The sequence below is a fragment of the Aricia agestis genome, chromosome Z (assembly GCF_905147365.1).
Source record: "Aricia agestis chromosome Z, ilAriAges1.1, whole genome shotgun sequence".
NCBI classification, from domain to species: domain Eukaryota; kingdom Metazoa; phylum Arthropoda; class Insecta; order Lepidoptera; family Lycaenidae; genus Aricia; species Aricia agestis.
In genome coordinates this window covers 12,657,734-12,679,521 of record NC_056428.1, presented here as the reverse complement: position 1 = coordinate 12,679,521, position 21,788 = coordinate 12,657,734, and the positions used below count along the sequence as shown (strand labels likewise).

At 35.1% G+C, this 21,788-nt stretch overlaps 1 protein-coding gene across 1 annotated transcript in view; it reads right to left on the bottom strand.

The window, feature by feature from the left end:
• Positions 1-12,997, bottom strand: part of LOC121739191 — a 59,539-nt gene extending 46,542 nt beyond the window's left edge. The window contains exons 1-4 of the mRNA XM_042131540.1: positions 12,901-12,997; positions 12,372-12,802; positions 12,162-12,287; positions 4,217-4,358 (exon numbers count right to left, since the gene is read on the bottom strand). Of these exons, the coding sequence (XP_041987474.1) occupies positions 4,217-4,358; positions 12,162-12,287; positions 12,372-12,802; positions 12,901-12,913 (712 nt within the window). The 5' untranslated portion in view covers positions 12,914-12,997. The remainder of the gene's footprint in view (positions 1-4,216; positions 4,359-12,161; positions 12,288-12,371; positions 12,803-12,900) is intronic.
• Positions 12,998-21,788: the final 8,791 nt, after the last annotated feature.

Sequence of the window (21,788 nt, the reverse complement as noted above, 5' to 3'; positions counted from 1 at the left end):
GGCGTGAAAGCAAGACAGACAGACAGACAGACAGACAGAGATACTTTCGCATTTATAATATTATAGTATAGATTATAGTTCATACCTACCTACATACTTTGATACCTCCATTGCTTTTCGGTTTCGATATGATTAATAACCTATCGGCGTGTTTCTAGATAGAATCTAGAAATACGCCGAGCCGCAGGGCAGCTGTGGTAGATACCACAGCTGCCCTGCGGCTGTCGCGGTACTGCTATCGACGCGACAGGGTCGCGCTCATCGAAATTTGCCGCGCCACGCCCACCGGTCTCGTGTCGCGCGTCGCGGTAATCGGAATGTCGTCCATATAAACACATACAAAGCAGTGTCTTGGCGACAGTCTCGGGTCGCGGGTCGCGGACATCGGTATGCTATTTTACGCGGCGACCGGTCTCTCTGTCTCGCGACGCGGGTCGCCGTGATTGTTTAGTCCTCCATACAACTTCATAGTGAGCAGTGGCTGTTTGGGTCGCGGGTCGCGGCGACCCGCTGCATGCTGCCTTGATCCGAATCATACCTTTACTGTAAACGCAGTAGGTATGTATAAGGCAGTAATACGACAGCAACTGCAGCATCTAATTAGAGTCGGTACTCGGTAAAACTGACTTAATGAGGGGGGGAGTGTCCAACAATACACATTCGATAGTACAGTAGGATCGATTTTACCTAAGCACTTCAATAAAATAACCTCTACCGCTTTAGCATAAGGTTCTATTAGGGGTAAATTAGGTGCAAGTATACAGCAATACACATTCGACAATACAGTAAGAGCTATTTTACTTAAGCTCTTTTATGAAAATAACCTCTACATCGTTAGCATAAGGTCCTGGCAGGGGTAAATTAACTGCGAAGTAATCGACACTGGATCGCAACGGTTTTAGTAACGGACACCGATCGTGTGCATATCGATTCGCCGATTTCAGACATTCCTGTGTTCTAATTATTAAAATTCTAGATTCTAGAATCAATATCTAGATATATCACTAATTTTACTTTTATATTTTGCGCTGAAATAAAACTAGTAACTCTACATTTTGTCGCTATAGAAATATCAAATAAGTCTTTGGAATCTAAAGTATCTTCATACCTATTTAACCGACAGACAAATGGACAGACAGACAATCAGTATTTATAATAATTTATTAGGATGATGGGCAACGAAGACATTTCTGTTGACTGGGCGCAAGCCAAGTAAAACTAAAACACAAATTTTTGACAAAATGCGATTCTTAGTTTTGGTTTAACATTTAGTTACCATTTTCACATTGATCAGAATTTAATGCATATGTTTTGTATCTAGATGTTATGTAACATAATGTTAAATAAGGAGAAGAATCTTCAATCGTTGAAGGTGGCCCAAGGTTGAAGACAATTGATATTCAAGAACAATCATTTCAATTGAACACTCGCTAAAGTAATAATATTTCTCAGTCTAGACTCTAGAAGATTCCATAACAGAAATCGTATAAAAAGTCAAGACTGTTTTTCACGTTTGGATATTGGATAATCATGATTCCCATCATGCAGCTGTCTTGACAGGCACAATCAACGCCGATGATGGCAATCAATGACAAATATATATACTCCAGTCATTATATACATTTGGAAATACAAATGAACCGAGAAAGCCAAATTTTGAATATTACGTGGGCATAGCCAGAAATTTAGAACAGCTTAAGAGGATACACCAGGGGCTAGAGAAATGAAAAAAAAGTACGTGTAATATCTATAGCTGTCTCCCTTACCTCAAGCCTATACCGCAGAACGCGATAGAGACAACTGCAGAAAATCCAGAAAATCAACGATTCGTTGTCCCCTGATTCCTTCTCCAAAACTTAACCGATTTAAGTACTTTTTTCATTAAAGATTAAAAAAAGGCTTGAGCTGTGTTCCTATGTTTTGCTTTTTTTTGTATAATCTAGCCAAATCTGTTTTCTGGACGTTTGAACACAGCGGAAAATCTGGTCATTTTTTTAGGTTTTTGAACGTTCATATCTTATTTAATAATTAAATTATGAAAAAAAAGAAAACATAGGGACATTGTATTAGTGGCCGTAGATATTCAGGAAAAAAATTATAACTCTACTAGCATTATCCAGGGAGGAAACAGGGGACAACGTTTGTATGGGAAAAATGGCGGTGTGGAATCCTCTTAAGTTTTTGAACTTTTCTAGCCATCCCATTGTCGACCAAAATAACTTTGTGGGTTTTCCCCATCATGAAAAAAGGGTTAAATACCGTTTTTTCATCATAACTCGGTTCCCCGTCGAGATAAAAATAATATTAAAACCGGCCACGCGCAATATAGGGTTCCGTAGTACCGCTAGTTTTTGATATTTTTTGTATAGTTAATGAATGTACATTAAAACGTTACGACTTACGTTCAAAAGAATTTGAACGAAAATACAATTTTTTTAGTTGTTATTAGTTATTACTCGTACTAAAGGATAAGACTTGAGAGTCTAGCAACAAATTGTTATTTTTACTTAACTTTTCATATCACGATATGTTGTAGTTTAGTTGATCGACTATTACTCAATAACTTATGAAGTCTTCTTAGCCGTGATAATTTTGCTTTTAAATTCAGCATATTACCCTACCCCCGTGAATTTTTTTACATTTCCAAAAGCACCCGTTTAGCTGATAGGAGGGGGGGACACTGGACACTAACGATTTTTCCACTTTAAAACTTCATATTTAACAAATAGATCCCTAAATCGGAATATGGTCTTTGAATACTCACAATATTTTTAAAAAACCTATCCAACAACAAACCAAACGGTGGGGTGGACGCGGAAAAAATAAATCACCCCGCTTGATGTGTATGGGAGGTACCATTTTTTATTAAGATTTTATATACCTACCATTTTGTCGACGTCATTAAGATGTACATTCATGCCGAATTACAGATTTGTAGGCCTTATAGTCTCTGAGAAAAACGGCGGACAGCCAGACGGACAGACAGACAGACGTCTGTCCGTACAGACCGAAACTATAGGGGTTCCTTGTTGACTACAGAACCCGTCCTTTTCATTCTTCAAAGCAGAGACAGGGGTAGCATAATATTTTTAAACTGGCCTTTGATAACTGTTTGACAATTTTCAAGTTTTTATCGGTGCAAACAATGATTTCTTTACAATCGAGAATGCGGGCCGATCTTTTCACATACGTATTATTTCATATTTCCTAACCATTGTGTAGTCCGATACAAACTTGTTGACAATAGATAAAAGTTAAAGACAAAATGTATTCAGATAAAAAAATTTACAGAAGCCTGGTGGTCCATGAAATCGTTTATTTTTTTTTATTACACGCGGTAGTGTGTCAAGCCAAGTTCAAGTGTAGAATGGCGCGCAGCACCATGTGTAAATATTACACGAATCATTTCCCTTTACTTAATTTGATAAAATATTTTAAATACAAGATTTTTATAAGACTTTTACAATGTGGTGCACGAAAATGTGACTTTTTTATTAATAAGGGGTTAGTCTCTAGGAAACTTTGAATCAATTATTATTTTCGAAATCTATTTTTTCACGGCGGTTTTCTGCTAGGCATCACTTTATCGTAACTCCCACGGTATATATCCCCATTCACATTCAAACCGCGTTTATTAGTAGTGGACAGTGGTAGGTACATATAGTTAAAGCCGCGCGCCCATTGCACAATGCGACTTTTTGTAGCGATGCAGTCCCGCGGATACTGTCGCATATATGCATCAATAGAGTCGCTAGCTGTGTGCCCTGTATGGCGTTGCAAATGCGACTAACGCGCGTTAGTAGTGAATAGTGATGCAGTCGTGTGCTTCATAAACGCGCGACTACATCGCTACTAAAAGTCGCAGTGGGCGAAGGCCCTAAACCACGTTTAAAGTTACGTTTAAAGGCAATTCGCAAGACGTCTGACGCAATTGAAATCTGTCAAATCCATACAAATTTAGAAATGCATCTACGCGTCGCGTTGCGGTCTGAATCAACCCTAGGAATTGCTGGATGCCAAATGCCAATGGACATTAGCAAATTAGTTGTACGCACATGTTTGCTGCAACTCTGTCGAACTGAAGTTAATTTATCGCGGAGAAACCGTACATTCATGAATTCGCGATCGAAGTACTAATCTGAATATGAATTTATACATAGATGCACATAAGTATAATATTGTGTTATAATTGAATGAAAAATTTATTAAAACTTACTTTTGATAGATGTCATAGCAAGTTTCTCTGTGCGCTCCTTGGTTCCGAGCCAAAGCTGATCCTGCTCTGGTTTGAATGTTAGTCTAACTTTGCCTCCATGTTTATTCAACATCCCACTGAGTGGCACAGGTGGTAAAGGTTCCTAAAATATGTGTAAGACAAAATGATAAAAAAGGTCTTGTTAAAACAAAGGTTATAATAATAGTTTTTCTTAGTCTTTAAAGTTTTTTTAACTATTAACTGAAGTGGGTTCAATAATGTTTAATACAATATAGAGCTGTTTTTTTGCTGCTTGACAGGGGGCAAACTCCAAAATCATTTATAAATTTATAAGTAAAGTATCATAAATGGCTTTTTAATTCTTTGGACAAAGAAAGAATCACCCAAAGACAGTAAAATTAATAATAATATGGCTAGTATTATTATTAATTTTTCATCCCTAATTAACAAAAATATTTTGTCTATACTGTACTCGGTGAAACATGGCGGTAACGGGCATTGACTCCCTGTCAAAAACTTGTCATTTTCTATACAAAGCCGCGATTGACAACATCTGACACTTCATTGTCAATTGCGGTTTATATTATAAAGCTAGGAATAATAAAAACTAAGGAAACGTAACTCCCATACTTCAACCGTTTTAAATTTGGCTCCTTTTCGAACACTAAAATATGACAATTCAGATTTTTGCCAAGGTCGTTTCCCAGGTAACGTATCATAATATTGCGCGCCGGACGACAGCCTGAGCGGTTATTGTCATTGTCATAGTTATGAAACCAGGGTGACCATATTTAAATTACAGATCCTGCCATACTTTGGTCAAAAAACTGCCAAAACCTGCCAAAGCCTAGTAAAAAATGCGCAAATACTGCCAGCTTCTTAACTGTTGCTTTAAATTATGAAAAGCAAAAATACACATTTTATATTTCAATTTTTTATTAGATTAAACCTATCTTATCGTATAAGACTATAGGAGAGAGCATTGTATCGGTGTATATGAGTAAAAAGCGTATCAAGTTATGGGTAACGTAGTCTGTCAAAAAGTGAAAAAATTAAAAAGTGGCAACATCGTAGTGTCATCCTTTTCAAATCAATCTCAGAAAAAAGGGATGACACTATGATGTTGCCACTTTTTAATTTCTTCACCTTCTTGACGGACTATAGGTCCGACCTACTCGGCCATAACAAAGGAGTCTGGATCATCTTTTGCTTTGGATATCCACGACGATAGTTTTGGATCTTGCTCCCACTCCGCTCTATACGCTCTTTCATATTTTCGCTTCATCACCACACCACCACACCAGTTGTTAGTAGAATGCCACCACCAGAGAGTTGTAAAGCCACCACCAATAATAACTATCACCCACGATACCAGTTACCACACAAGAGAAGTATATTCAGTTTGACAAGGCTGTTTATGAACGTGGCAAGAAAAGGAACTAACTAACTAACTTAGATATCATACGTAAAAACGTCATTTTTGACAGTTCTCCTTTACCAGCAGCGCCCATCGACATAATTGACATATTCATTTAAAGCCTTGTCGAACTGTACAGGGAAATACCCCGTAAAGTATCCAGGGTTGCCATTGTCGGAAATTTGAGATGCAATAATAAAATTTATTTTTCATACCCCAATCCTGCCAAAACCTGCCAAGTTTTTAAAACGTCAACCGATCATGCCATAGGCTAAAATAAGACGCCAATCCTGCAAAAATGGCAGGAACCTGCCACATATAGTCACCCTGTATGAAACAAATAATTGTCAAAAGCGGATAGTGTTATGCAATATACACCAAGCACATCTACGAGTACTATCACGAAGAAACAAGCACATTATTATTATTTTTGTTGGAATATACGTACTAGAGTACAAATATCCAAGTATATTATGTAAACCTCAAATCAAGGTTTCTTAACTTTTTAATTCCTATGATATTCACAACTGTCATTTGTTATGTCATTCTATTAAAATTATATCTATTGAATGGACGGTCGATTTTTCTTTTGCTGTAAACCTATTCCCATTTTCCATCAGGTAATGGGCCCAGGTCGCTAACTGTAGCTAAAAGTAAAATACAAGTAATTTTTTTTTTGCATAAATAATAATGGATTCGCGCAACAAGAGAAATATCCATCAGTTTACTGGCGAGCGATATAGTACATGGAAATTTCGCATAAGATCGTTACTGGAGGAACTTCAAGTGCTATGTGTTGTTGATTCCGAAACTCCAGAGGATGCCGATGTTGAATGGTCGAAGAAAAATATGATATACAAAGGTACAGTCGTAGAGTATTTGGGTGACGCATTTTTAAATTTTGCGAAGGGATCAGCAACGGCCAAATCTATTTTTGAAAATCTGGATAAGATTTACGAACGGAGGAGCTTGGCAACGCAATTAGCGTTGCGAAAACAGCTATTGAACCTCAAGTTACAGCCGGATTTGACACTATTACAACATTTTACTAGTTTCGATAATTTGGTAACTGAATTGATCTCCGCTGGTGCCAGGCTGGACGAAATGGATAAAATATCGCATCTATTGCTCACGCTACCCACTTCATACGACGGCGTTATTACTGCGTTGGAAACACTCGGCGAAGAGCAGCTAAATTTGGTGTTTGTAAAAACTCGCCTACTAGATCACGAAGTAAAATTGAAGGCGGAACCTACGACAGGACTGAAAGCCCTGCAGGGAATACGAAATATGCCAATAATAAGTCGTCAAGTTTTTATAAAAACAAATACAATTACTACACTCAAAAGAAAAATAATTATATGCCCAGGAATTCATTGCATAAAATATCAAAAATGTATTGCGATTATTGTGGACGTAGAAACCATTTCAAGAAGGATTGTCGATATTTCAAGAAGTTGCAACAAAATAATCAATCTGTAAACATCAAGAAAACTGCAAACAGCGTTCAACCGTGCAACGACAATGATGAGGGCGGTTTCGCTTTTATGTTATCAAAATGTAAGTTACGCACTTCAAATTATTGTAACAGTAATACGATTTTTTTTCTTTTAGATTCTGGTGCGACAGATCATATTGTAAATGTTAAGAATGTTTTTACTTCCTACGTGCAATTACCTATACCCCTGAAGATCGGCGTTGCCAAAAATGGAGCTTCGATACTTGCGTTCGGTAAAGGACGAATAGAAGTAACCACTAATTTAGGAATTTTAGGTTCAATCGATGACGTTTTGTATTCGCCGGAGGTACGTTACAATTTATTATCGGTAAATCGCATGCAACAGGCTGGTATGACGGTTATTTTTGGTAATAACGGTGTTCAAATTTTTGGTAAAAAACAGAATGTTACATGACTGGTGAGAATTTAAATAATTTATTTAGTATTACTTTTCAAAGTAATAAATCTCAGTGTAATTTAAATGTAGTTTCTGTAAAACAACAAGATTGTTTAAAAGAATATACGTTGTGGCATGGTCGACTTGGCCATTTAAATAAGCAGAAACTTAATATTTTGAAAAATGTAGTTGATGAACGCGATTGTAAAATTTTTGATAATATTGTAATACCTACAGATGAGTTGTGTGAGTCTTGCATACTTGGCAAACAAGCTCGATTACTTTTTTCTAAATGTAAAGATAAAATTAATAATAACCGACCATTGTTTATTATTCACTCTGATGTATGCGGCCCGATTACACCTACTACTATTGACGATAAAAATTATTTTGTAACTTTTATTGACGGTTTTACGCATTACAATGTTACTTATTTAACGTATGCTAAGTCTGAGGTACTTAAATGTTTCCAAGACTTTGTAGCTAAGAGTGAGAATCTATTTAACTTCAAAGTAACAAATTTGTATTGCGATAATGGGCGAGAATATCTCTCTAATGAGTTCAAAAATTACTGCGTTTGCAAGGGAATAACTTATCATTTGACTGTACCGTACACGCCACAGCAAAATGGTGCCGCAGAGCGCATGAATCGTACGTTAACCGAAATGGCGCGAACATTGGTTACAAGTGCGAAGTTAGATAAGTCATATTGGGGCGAAGCTATATTAACATCAACATATATAACAAATAGGCTTCCCACAAAAGCGCTTCCTAATAATAAAACACCATACGAGATGTGGCATAATAAAAAACCGAAAATTAATCATTTAAAAATTTTCGGTTCTACTGCTTACGTTCATGACAAAACTAAGGGATCGAAGTTTGACGAAAAGTCTTTCAAAGCCATACTAGTCGGTTACGACCAAAATGGTTATAAATTATTTAATGTAGAAAATAATCATTTCCTAATTGCAAGGGATGTTGTATTTGACGAGTTGAATTTTGAATCCTCTAGACCTGTCAACAATTTGGTACCAGTAAAAATTCCCGCCGAAATTAATAAGCCCTATAATGAATCGGCAAAGTTAATAGGCAACAAACACAGTAGTCCTCACATGAGCTCAGAAGCTGAACCTTCGTCTAGCAAACTGAGACGTAGTGAAAGAATTCAAAAAATTGCCCGCAATTGATTACAAACAAATGGATGATCCTGACTCTTATCTATCACTTACAACAAATGAAATGTTACCTAATAATTATGACGATATTTTTAATAGAGATGATTCTAGTAAATGGTTAAAAGCAATAGAGAGTGAATTAGAGTCTATTAAAAGTAATAATACATGGAGTCTTGTAGAAAGACCTCAAAATGTAAATATTATTAGTTCTAAATGGGTTTTTACAATTAAAAAGAATGAGTTGGGTGAACCTACACGCTATAAAGCGCGACTAGTCGCTCGTGGCTTCACACAACAATACTTACAAGACTACGACGAAACGTTCGCTCCAGTAGCACGCATTACAACTTTACGATTTGTTTTAGCACTTGCAAATCAGTTTGACTTACATGCCCATCATATGGATGTAAAAACCGCGTTTTTAAATGGAATTCTTAAAGAGGATATCTATATGGAAGTGCCGAAAGGCGTTACAGCGGATTCCAATCAAGTTTGTAAATTAAGTAAGTCGCTATACGGCTTAAAACAATCTTCTCGGTGTTGGTATGAACGTTTCGATCATACTCTTAAGGCTATAGGTTTTGAACATTCACAGGTAGATCCTTGTTTATATATTTTAAATAAAAATAGTATGAATGAAAATGTATACATTGTGCTTTATGTAGATGATGTTTTATTATGTACCAAAAATAAACAAATTATGGATTTATATAAAAAACGTTTAATGCAAGAATTTAGTATGACAGATTTAAATGAAGTAAAACTGTTCTTAGGCATTAAAATAGAACGAACTGAATGTAAATTAACTTTAGATCAATCTTTGTACCTTAAAAGTGTTTTGAATAAGTATTCCATGAGTGATTGTAATCTTTCAAAATAACCATTTCCATCAAAATTAGATTATGAAGCTTTAAGCTCAGACGTACATTATGATGCACCTTGTAAAAATGTCATAGGGTGACTTATGTATGCGATGCTATGCACCCGGCCAGACATTTGTGCTGCAATAAGTATTCTAAGTCGATATCAAAGTAAAAATAATGAGGAGTTATGGCTATGCTTAAAACATTTATTGAGATACATAAAAGGCACTGTTAATTTAAAGTTGACCTATGTAAAATGTAATTTTAAACAATTGGTTGTTGGTTATGCAGATTCTGACTGGGGAGGCGACTTAATTGATAGAAAGAGTACAACTGGACATGTTTTTAAAATTTTCGATAATTGTACAATATCGTGGAATACGCGTAAGCAAAACACTGTCGCCGCTTCCTCAACAGAGGCCGAATATATAGCATTATTTGAAGCAGTTAGAGAAGCAATTTGGATAAAATCCTTATTAAATAGTATTTTGATTCCAGTAAAATTGCCAATAATTATATTTGAGGATAATAATAGCTGCATCAGTATAGCCAATAATCCAACAAATCATAAAAGGTCGAAGCATATCGACATAAAGTACCACTTTACTCGTGAACAAATTACTAACAAAGTAATAAAGTTAGAATATGTTTCCACAGGAAATCAACTGGCTGATATCTTCACTAAGATGGTACATACTCCAAAGTTTCTTGAAATAAGGAGTAAATTAAATTTAATTTAAATTGTGAAATTAATTATTTTTATGATTGAAGTTAATCTATAATAGTTAAAGTGATATATTTTTGTTTTAGTTGAATTCAGTAAGCTAAGTTCAGTGTAAACTTGAGCTAAGTTATTTCAGTAAGAAATTAAACATTGAATTAATTATTATAAAATAGTTCTGATTGTGTTACTACTTGAATATTTGAGGGGGACTGTTGGAATATACGTACTAGAGTACAAATATCCAAGTATATTATGTAAACCTCAAATCAAGGTTTCTTAACTTTTTAATTCCTATGATATTCACAACTGTCATTTGTTATGTCATTCTATTAAAATTATATCTATTGAATGGACGGTCGATTTTTCTTTTGCTGTAAACCTATTTCCATTTTCCATCAATTTTAAAATTAAACATTTTCCTCTGATCCTTAAGACAACGATAATAATAATAATATCCATGTAATAATTATGAACAAACCATGTACGACTCGGGCGAATCTAAAACTGTCCAAGCACCTAGAGAAGACGTTTTCAGATTACAAAAATCTTTGTGCTAAATTATTACAGAATTGAAATTAAAAACTTACGTAAAATTTGTACTTATAACTCACAATTAATATAATATTTTAATAACAGTTAGCAGTTTTTTTATTTATGTTCATTTACAATATTAAAGGAAATACTTATTTGTTTTTGTCGATTGAACATAATTTATTACATTATATTTTTTTTGTTTTGTTGTAAAAAATCCGTAGCAAGAAATATGAGAATACCCATTCATTTTATAACGCATTTAGTATAATGTCAGCCAGACCCTAAAATTTCGTTTATGATTAAATTGTTACATCTTGCATAACACTGTCCATGGCGACTTTGTAAAAATTTTGTAATTATATTATTTTTTGATTATTGCACTTTTAGAATAACATGTAAATTTAATAAGACAAACACAAAGGGACCAGCTTAATTTTACGTAAATACCCTAGCATCCAACTTAAATAAACGATCTTTTTATTGCTTTTTTTGGTCGACAAAAATACAAGAAATTTAAGCATAATTTTAAACAATACACTTACAGATGAAAGGTTATTCCTGTATTAAAAGTCGTATATGTATGACTTCTACACCATTTCACAGGGCATTTAGGTATTTTAACAACAAAAATATTGTAAAAAGCCACGCCAAGCCAAATATTGTAAAACGTAAGTAAACAAACCTATGTAAACAAATTGTAAAATGAGTTTGACAAAATTGTCATGTCAAACTGGTTGAATGTCACTCGAGTATATATACACGAAAAATGTGTACCGAATACATGCATAAATATGCATGTGTACATATATACACTTACACAAGCATGATTGAACATGATTTCTATGAGATGAAATTGTCAATGTGGGGCACGTGCAGACTGGACGTCAAAAAAAAGAGTGCTGCTGTCATGTACCACACATCTCTTTTTAACACGCAGTGTTACTGATAGTGACATCTCCCTTGCTCAGGCCTTTGTTTCTCTATTCCGCTAGGTATATTAACTTTATGGTTTATATAGAAAATGAAAATTTTTGACAGCGTGTCAATGACCGCTACCGCCGTTTCGCCGAGTACAGTATAGGTTAAAGCTAATTCTTTAGCGGGTATGTCTTTTTAAAGTATTTGATAAATATTATGTATAACACGGTCAAATTAACTAGACGCACGGTTTGATGATGTCATTATGGAGCTTGCATGTTATATAATATATATTTCAATGCGACAAGTTAATGTGACCGTGTTGTAGGTAAGTGTAAGAATAATATAAACATTTGTAATAATAGAGGTAAGTAGGTAAGGGTTACTCTTATTAGAATTATTTTAGTTGTTCTCACCTTGACTCCCTTTATTCCAGGCATTACATCTGGTGGAATACCCTTATCTAAAACTTTACTATGGTTCTTCTGCATACACAATGGCTCTTTGCTGGATTGACTGCTAGACTTCTCTTCAAATATTTCCTGAAAGTATGTTTTCATAAAAAAGTTATTTTAGAAACTTCTAGAATTGCCTTTGAAATATTGTTTAGCCAAGAACATTGTTACCTTTGGTGCACTCTTCACAGCCAATATATCATCCATTTTGGATCCAACAAGCATTACTTTTCCGCCTTTGACGATCCCAGCTTGTCTGATTGTCCCGCTGTCCCTGGCCATTCCTTTAATGATGAGTTTCTGTGCTGACTGTGGCACTGCACATATTCGTTCTAAATGCGCTTTCAGTTCTACTACAGAGGCATCGTAAGCAAATGTGATGTCATGTTTATTGTTATTAAATACAACTGTAAATTCGACTTGCTCAGGAATTTCTGAAATGTCTGTCTTTTCCGATGTGCACGCAGCGTTCTCCGTGGGGGCTTCGATGTGCGGTTTATCATCATTCTCACTCGACTTTTCATCTATTACCGGCTTGGAATTACCGTTTGATACCAAAGAGTTTGGATCCCGATTCTCTGTAGTGTCTCCTTTTTCAGAAGCTGAAAATTTAAACGTGAGTTAGCAATATTCCAGAACAAAAGGTCGAATCCTTTTCGCGGAATTTTTTGGTTAAGCTTCGGGGATAGTATGTATTTACCAATATAATCCATTATAATGTGAACGTTACTAAACAATTTAGTCTAAAATTAAAAAAATCGATTAATTATTATTTTCAAATGATTATTATAAATATTTTAGCTGACTTGCGTTTAAAATATTCGCATTCGCGAATGTTGAAGATAAATATTCGCAATCGCATTCGCATTCGCGAATCTGAAAAATCCAACATTCGTTACATCACTACTTGAAACATAAAACATAAAACTAACCTCAAAACAAAACAAAACTTTTAGAATGAACTTGCTGTGACTAAATTCATTCAATTATAGTCTGTCAAGAAAGTGAAGAAATTAAAAAGTGGCAACATCTTAGTGTCTTTCCCTTTCAAATCAATCTAAGAAAAATGGGATGACACTACGATGTTGCCACTTTTTAATTTCTTCACTTTCTTGACAGACTATCCATACTAATATTATAAATGCGAAAGTATCTCTGTCTGTCTGTCTGTCTTGCTTTCACGCCAAAACTACTGAACCGATTGCAATGAAATTTTGTATGTTCCTGGGTCTTGGATGACTATTAAAATAAAATTTCCAAAAAAGTTAAACATATTTTATGTACACACACTGGCAAAATTAGCGGAACATAGGTAAAAAGGGCCAAAACTTGAACTCAAGTGGGTCGGGCTGTCTGAAAGCCTTTTTTATAGCTTCTAAGCTCATTCAAGAAATAAAATATTGAACAAAACTGGCAAGTTGACAGGTTTTTATAGCAATTATGCCCTAATAAGTGTTTTTCGATTATTGACGTTGTAAGTGTTCCTGATAAGAATGGCGTTTTAGCGGTGTGAAAGGTATGCTCAGCTCATTTGATTGTTTGGTTTTTGGAAGAACACATTGCTTAGATACAAAATTAGTGATTTCCCAGCATCTGCGACAGCTAGAGCTGTAACCACGATAGAGAAAGGTCACACCTACCGTTCGGTCAGTCACGCCTTAGGTGTGTCGGCTTCCGTGGTTCATCGTAACTTTCAACGCTTCAGAGAGACTGGATCTTACGTTCGGAGACGAGAACAAGGCAGATATGGGGTGACAATGGTTCAGGATGACCATTTTGTAAGGAAACAAAACTTAATAAATCGACCTCAAACTGCTATGCAGACACGAAACCTGTCGGAACAGGTCACAGATGAACGTGTAAGTGATTGTACAGTAAGAAGAAGACTCAAAGAAGTTAAATTAAACTCAAAAGTGCCAGCAAGGGCACCAAAACTTGAGACAGGACACCGAAGAGCCAGGCTAAGATTTGCGCGTGAACATCAAAATTAGACAAGTGAGTGAAATCTTGTGCTGTACAGTGATGGGAGCAAAGTCTGTGTACATTGTATTGACAGGCGATAAAGAATGTGGATAAATCATAAGGAAAGCTACAGGCCATCAAACTTACCGGAAACAGTGGCCTATGATGCAGGCTTCGTAATGGTTTGGAGTTGCATATGATTTGGAGCCCGCATGGAGCTGATGATTATAGATGATGGTACTTTGACAGTACAGTGCTATAGCACCGACATCCTGGAACTGCATGGTGTGCCTTTTACACAGTTTTAGGTAGTAATTTAAATTTTATGTGCGTCCATAGAGTAAGAAAATCGGGCATTATTACCTAAACGATGCTGGCGTAGCCCAGGTGGAGAGGCCAGCGTGGTCTACGGATGTGGATCCGATTGAAGACGTGTGGCACATCAATGGGTGAACGGTACGAGTTAAAACTCCAGCTCCAAAATGTGTCCAGGAGCTCGAGTTGGCGGTACTGGAGGAGTAGGAGAATATCCCACAGGAAATTATTGACAATTAAAATGCAAGCATGGAATGGCGTATCCAGGCCCTCTTGAGATCCATAGAAGGCATTACACGCTTTTAACATGGCATTTCTTTAATAAAAATGGAGAATTTATCTTAAAAACTTACTACTGAAATTTCAAAGATTTTCTTAATTTTTTGATTTTTGCTGATTTTTTTCTATTTTTCACGTTTTTATGCCCTAAATTTATATAAAATTTATTTTTTAATAATCAATTAGTAAATAAATAAATAAATATATAAAAATCAGTGAACAATTTAAAAAAATTGAAAATTTTGTTATGTTCCTCTAATTTTGCCGGTGTGTTTATAATATTATAAAAAATCCAGAAATATATCGATGCAATAAACATTTTAGTTCTAATACGATTCAGCAGATGGCGTTTTATTTTTTACTTTATTGTAACATAGAACTAATCATACTTATTAGTTAGTATGTTTTTGTTTATAGTTTTTAATACGTTAGAATATTATGTTTAATAATATTATCACTTGGTATAATAATAATCAATCTATCTTATCTTATAGAACTCCTACTGCATTTCTAATCCATACTATCCATACTAATATTATAAATGCGAAAGTATCTCTGTCTGTCTATCTGTCTGTCTGTCTTGCTTTCACGCCAAAACTACTGAACCGATTGCAATGAAATTTTGTACACAGTTATTCTAGAGTCTGAGAAAGGACATAGGCTACATTTTGATGTGGGAAAATATCTTATTTCCATGAAAATATCGATGAAAATGAATTCGCATTGCGCGTGGCAAGCGCTCATCCCGGGGGTTCTGGGTTCGAGTCCCGCAGGCGGAACAAAAAGTTTTCAATGTTCCTGGGTCTTGGATGACTATTAAAATAAAATTTCGAAAATCTTAAACATATTTTATGTATAATATTATAAAAAATCCAGAAATATATCGATGCAATAAACATTTTAGTTCTAATACGATTCAGCAGATGGCGTTTTATTTTTTACTTTATTGTAACATAGAACTAATCATACTTATTAGTTAGTATGTTTTTGTTTATAGTTTTTAATACGTTAGAATATTATGTTTAATAATATTATCACTTGGTATAATAATAATCAATCTATCTTATCTTATAGAACTCCTACTGCATTTCTAATCCATACTATCCATAATAATATTATAAATGCGAAAGTATCTCTGTCTGTCAGTCTGTCTTGCTTTCACGCCAAAACTACTGAACCGATTGCAATGAAATTTTGTACACAGTTATTCTAGAGTCTGAGAAAGGACATAGGCTACATTTTGATGTGGGAAAATATCTTATTTCCATGAAAATATCGATGAAAATGAATTCGCATTGCGCGTGGCCAGCGCTCATCCCGGGGGTCCTGGGTTCGAGTCCCGCAGGCGGAACAAAAAGTTTTCAATGTTCCTGGGTCTTGGATGAATATTAAAATAAAATTTCGAAAATCTTAAACATATTTTATAATATTATAAAAAATCCAGATATATATCGATGCAATAAACATTTTAGTTCTAATACGATTCAGCAGATGGCGTTATATTTTTTACTTTATTGTAACATAGAACTAATCATACTTATTAGTTAGTATGTTTTTGTTTATAGTTTTTAATACGTTAGAATATTATGTTTAATAATATTATCACTTGGTATAATAATAATCAATCTATCTTATCTTATAGAACTCCTACTGCATTTCTAATCCATACTATCCATACTAATATTATAAATGCGAAAGTATCTCTGTCTGTCTATCTGTCTGTCTTTCTTGCTTTCACGCCAAAACTACTGAACAGATTGCAATGAAATTTTGTACACAGTTATTCTAGAGTCTGAGAAAGGACATAGGCTACATTTTGATGTGGGAAAATATCTTATTTCCATGAAAATATCGATGAAAATGAATTCGCATTGCGCGTGGCCAGCGCTCATCCCGGGGGTCCTGGCTTCGAGTCCCGCAGGCGGAACAAAAAGTTTTCAATGTTCCTGGGTCTTGGACGTGTATTAAAATAAAATTTCAAAAATCTTAAACATATTTTATGTATAATATTATAAAAAATCCAGAAATATATCGATGCAATGAACATTTTAGTTCTAATACGATTCAGCAGATGGCGTTTTATTTTTTACTTTATTGTAACATAGAACTAATCATACTTATTAGTTAGTATGTTTTTGTTTATAGTTTTTAATACGTTAGAATATTATGTTTAATAATATTATCACTTGGTATAATAATAATCAATCTATCTTATCTTATAGAACTCCTACTGCATTTCTATTATATGTGACAAGTTGACAACAGAAGGCGCTCTAAAATAAAGGAGTTCGAGTGTACCGTGTTGGCCTATATTCCATCCAGAAAATATATCAATGCAATCAACATTTTAATTCTAATATATGAAAACAGATGGCGTTTTATTTTTTACTTTATTATTGTAACAGAACTAATCATACCTACTTTACTATATAATATTGTTTTTATTCATAACTACTGTTGCCCGCGACATCGTCTGCGTGAACTTTAGTTAATAGTTTATAGCGCGCGGTGTCAACAAAATTTGTGTCAAATTTAAAAACTTTTTAAAACCCTGGTAAGTGGTACCCCTCCTAGGGCCGCGCTACACCGGAATGGCAACGCTGAAAGTGCTCGCCTCGCATGGCAGCGCCATTCCGGTGTAGCGCGGCTCTTAATTAATCAAAATACCCAAAAACAGCTGTGCAGTGTGCACATAATCTATACTAATATTATAAATGCGAAAGTATCTCTGTCTGTCTGTCAATCTCGCTTTCACGCCAAACGCCAAAAGTATCTCTGTCTGTCTGTCTGTCTGTCAGTCTCGCTTTCACGCCAAACCCCAAAACTTCCGAACCGATTGTATAGAAATTTTGTATACAGATAGTCTAAAGCCTGAGAAAGGACATAGGCTACTTTTTTACTGGAAAAAAGGGTTTTAAGGGGGTGAAAATGCGTAAATTTGTCCAAATTAAGTTAGGTCCAACAATTTATAATAGATGGCGCCGTGCGTCTTCTACATCGCGCTGACGCTTGCTCAAAAGTCTTTCTGTAAGACGTGGTATCATCTTACATTTAAGTTTCGATTTTTTTCGATTGTTATATCTATTCTACGGTATTAAATAACTCAGTACTTTATCTGTGCAGTGACGTAACCTTAAATCTATCAATGATAAATAGTTTATGGGTAAAGTTGTGTAATTGGAGGGCTAAATAAGCTTTAAAATTTGGCATAAAATATAAAGTTTAATATAAAAAAATGAAATACTTATTGTGTGCACACTGCACAGCTGTATTGATTTAAGGGGTACCAGGGTTTTTTTATAAAAGCTTTTGACACCAATTTTGTTGACATCGCGCGCTATAAACTGAAGTCCACGCGGACGAAGTCGCGGGCAACAGCTAGTAAGCAATATCGGTTCGGTTATGTTCAATTTAAACATAGCCGACACGATACGTCAAAACTGTCGAACATTTTACGCGCGCTTTTTTTGAAATTTTAAAATATTCGAATTCGCATTCGCGAACGTTGAAGATAAATATTCGCAATCGCATACGCATTCGCGAATGTTGAAGATAAATATTCGCAATCGCATTCACATTCGCGAATCTGAAAAATCCAACATTCGTTACATCACTACATGAAACATAAAACATAAAACTAACCTCAAAACAAAACAAAACTTTTAGAATGAACTTGCTGTGACTAAATTCATTCAATTATAGTCTGTCAAGAAAGTGAAGAAATTAAAAAGTGGCAACATCTTAGTGTCTTTCCCTTTCAAATCAATCTAAGAAAAATGGGATGACACTACGATGTTGCCACTTTTTAATTTCTTCACTTTCTTGACAGACTATAAGCAATATCGGTTTGGTTATGTTCAATTTAAACATAGCCGACACGAAACGTCAAACCTGTCGAACATTTTACGCGCGCTTTTTTTGAAATTTTAAAATATTCGCATTCGCATTCGCGAACGCTGAAGATAAATATTCGCAATCACATTCGCATTCGCGAATGTTGAAGATAAATATTCGCAATAGCATTCGCATTCGCGAATCTGAAAAATCCAACATTCGTTACATCACTTCTTGAAACATAAAACATAAAACTAACCTCAAAACAAAACAAAACTTTTAGAATGAACTTTCTGTGACTAAATTCATTCAATTATAGTCTGTCAAGAAAGTGAAGAAATTAAAAAGTGGCAACATCTTAGTGTCTTTCCCTTTCAAATCAATCTAAGAAAAATGGGATGACACTACGATGTTGCCACTTTTTAATTTCTACACTTTCTTGACAGACTATAAGCAATATCGGTTCGGTTATGTTTATTTAAACATAGCCGACACAAAACGTCAATCCTGTCGAACATTTTACGCGCGCTTTTTTTTGAAATTTTAAAATATTCGCATTCGCATTCGCATTCGCGAATGTTGAAGATAAATATTCGCAATAGCATTCGTATTCGCGAATCTGAAAAATCCAACATTCGTTACATCACTACTTGAAACATAAAACATAAAACTAACCTCAAAACAAAACAAAACTTTTAGAATGAACTTTCTGTGACTAAATTCATTCAATTATCGTCTGTCCAGAAAGTGAAGAAATTAAAAAGTGGCAACATCTTAGTGTCTTTCCCTTTCAAATCAATCTAAGAAAAATGGGATGACACTACGATGTTGCCACTTTTTAATTTCTTCACTTTCTTGACAGACTATAAGCAATATCGGTTCGGTTATGTTCAATTTAAACATAGCCGGCACGAAACGTCAAACCTGTCGAACATTTAACGCGCGCTTTTTTTGAAATTTTAAAATATTCGCATTCGCATTCGCGAACGTTTAAGATAAATATTCGCAATCGCATTCGCATTCGCGAATGTTGAAGATAAATATTCGCAATCGCATTCACATTCGCGAATCTGAAAAATCCAACATTCGTTTCATCACTACTTGAAACATAAAACATAAAACTAACCTCAAAACAAAACAAAACTTTTAGAATGAACTTTCTGTGACTAAATTCATTCAATTATAGTCTGTCAAGAAAGTGAAGAAATTAAAAAGTGGCAACATCTTAGTGTCTTTCCCTTTCAAATCAATCTAAGAAAAATGAGATGACACTACGATGCTGCCACTTTTTAATTTCTTCACTTTCTTGACAGACTATAAGCAATATCGGTTCGGTTATGTTCAATTTAAACAGCCGACACGAAACGTCAAACCTGTCGAACATTTTACGCGCGCTTTATTTGAAATTTTAAAATATTCGCATTCGCATTCGCGAATGTTGAAGATAAATATTCGCAATCGCATTCGCATTCGCGAATCTGAAAAATCCAACATTCGTTACATCACTACTTGAAACATAAAACATAACTAATAAGTATGATTAGTTCTATGTTACAATAAAGTAAAAAATAAAACGCCATCTGTTGAATCGTATTAGAACTAAAATGTTCATTGCATCGATATATTTCTGGATTTTTTATAATATCATACATAACATATGTTTAAGATTTTCGAAATTTTATTTTAATACACATCCAAGACCCAGGAACATTGAAAACTTTTTGTTCCGCCTGCGGGACTCGAACCCAGGACCCCCGGGATGAGCGCTGGCCACGCGCAATGCGAATTCATTTTCATCGATATTTTCATGGAAATAAGATATTTTCCCACATCAAAATGTAGCCTATGTCCTTTCTCAGACTCTAGAATAACTGTGTACAAAATTTAATTGCAATCGGTTCAGTAGTTTTGGCGTGAAAGCAAGACAGACAGACAGACAGAGATACTTTCGCATTTAAAATATTAGTATGGATAGTATGGATTAGAAATGCAGTAGAAGTTCTATAAGATAAGATAGATTGATTATTATTATTATACCAAGTGATAATATTATTAAACATAATATTCTAACGTATTAAAAACTATAAACAAAAACATACTAACTAATAAGTATGATTAGTTCTATGTTACAATAAAGTAAAAAATAAAACGCCATCTGTTGAATCGTATTAGAACTAAAATGTTCATTGCATTGATATATTTCTGGATTTTTTATAATATTATACATAAAATATGTTTAAGATTTTTGAAATTTTATTTTAATACACATCCAAGACCCAGGAACATCGAAAACTTTTTGTTCCGCCTGCGGGACTCGAACCCAGGACCCCCGGGATGAGCGCTGGCCACGCGCAATGCGAATTCATTTTCATCGATATTTTCATGGAAATAAGATATTTTCCCACATCAAAATGTAGCCTATGTCCTTTCTCAGACTCTAGAATAACTGTATACAAAATTTCATTGCAATCGGTTCAGTAGTTTTGGCGTGAAAGCAAGACAGACAGACAGACAGACAGACAGAGATACTTTCGCATTTATAATATTATAGTATAGATTATAGTTCATACCTACCTACATACTTTGGTACCTCCATTGCTTTTCGGTTTCGATATGATTAATAACCTATCGGCGTGTTTCTAGATAGAATCTAGAAATACGCCGAGCCGCAGGGCAGCTGTGGTAGATACCACGCGTCTCGTGTCGCGCGTCGCGGTAATCGGAATGTCGTCCATATAAACACATACAAAGCAGTGTCTTGGCGACAGTCTCGGGTCGCGGGTCGCGGACATCGGTATGCTATTTTACGCGGCGACCGGTCTCTCTGTCTCGCGACGCGGGTCGCCGTGATTGTTTAGTCCTCCATACAACTTCATAGTGAGCAGTGGCTGTTTGGGTCGCGGGTCGCGGCGACCCGCTGCATGCTGCCTTGATCCGAATCATACCTTTACTGTAAACGCAGTAGGTATGTATAAGGCAGTAATACGACAGCAACTGCAGCATCTAATTAGAGTCGGTACTCGGTAAAACTGACTTAATGAGGGGGGGAGTGTCCAACAATACACATTCGATAGTACAGTAGGATCGATTTTACCTAAGCACTTCAATAAAATAACCTCTACCGCTTTAGCATAAGGTTCTATTAGGGGTAAATTAGGTGCAAGTATACAGCAATACACATTCGACAATACAGTAAGA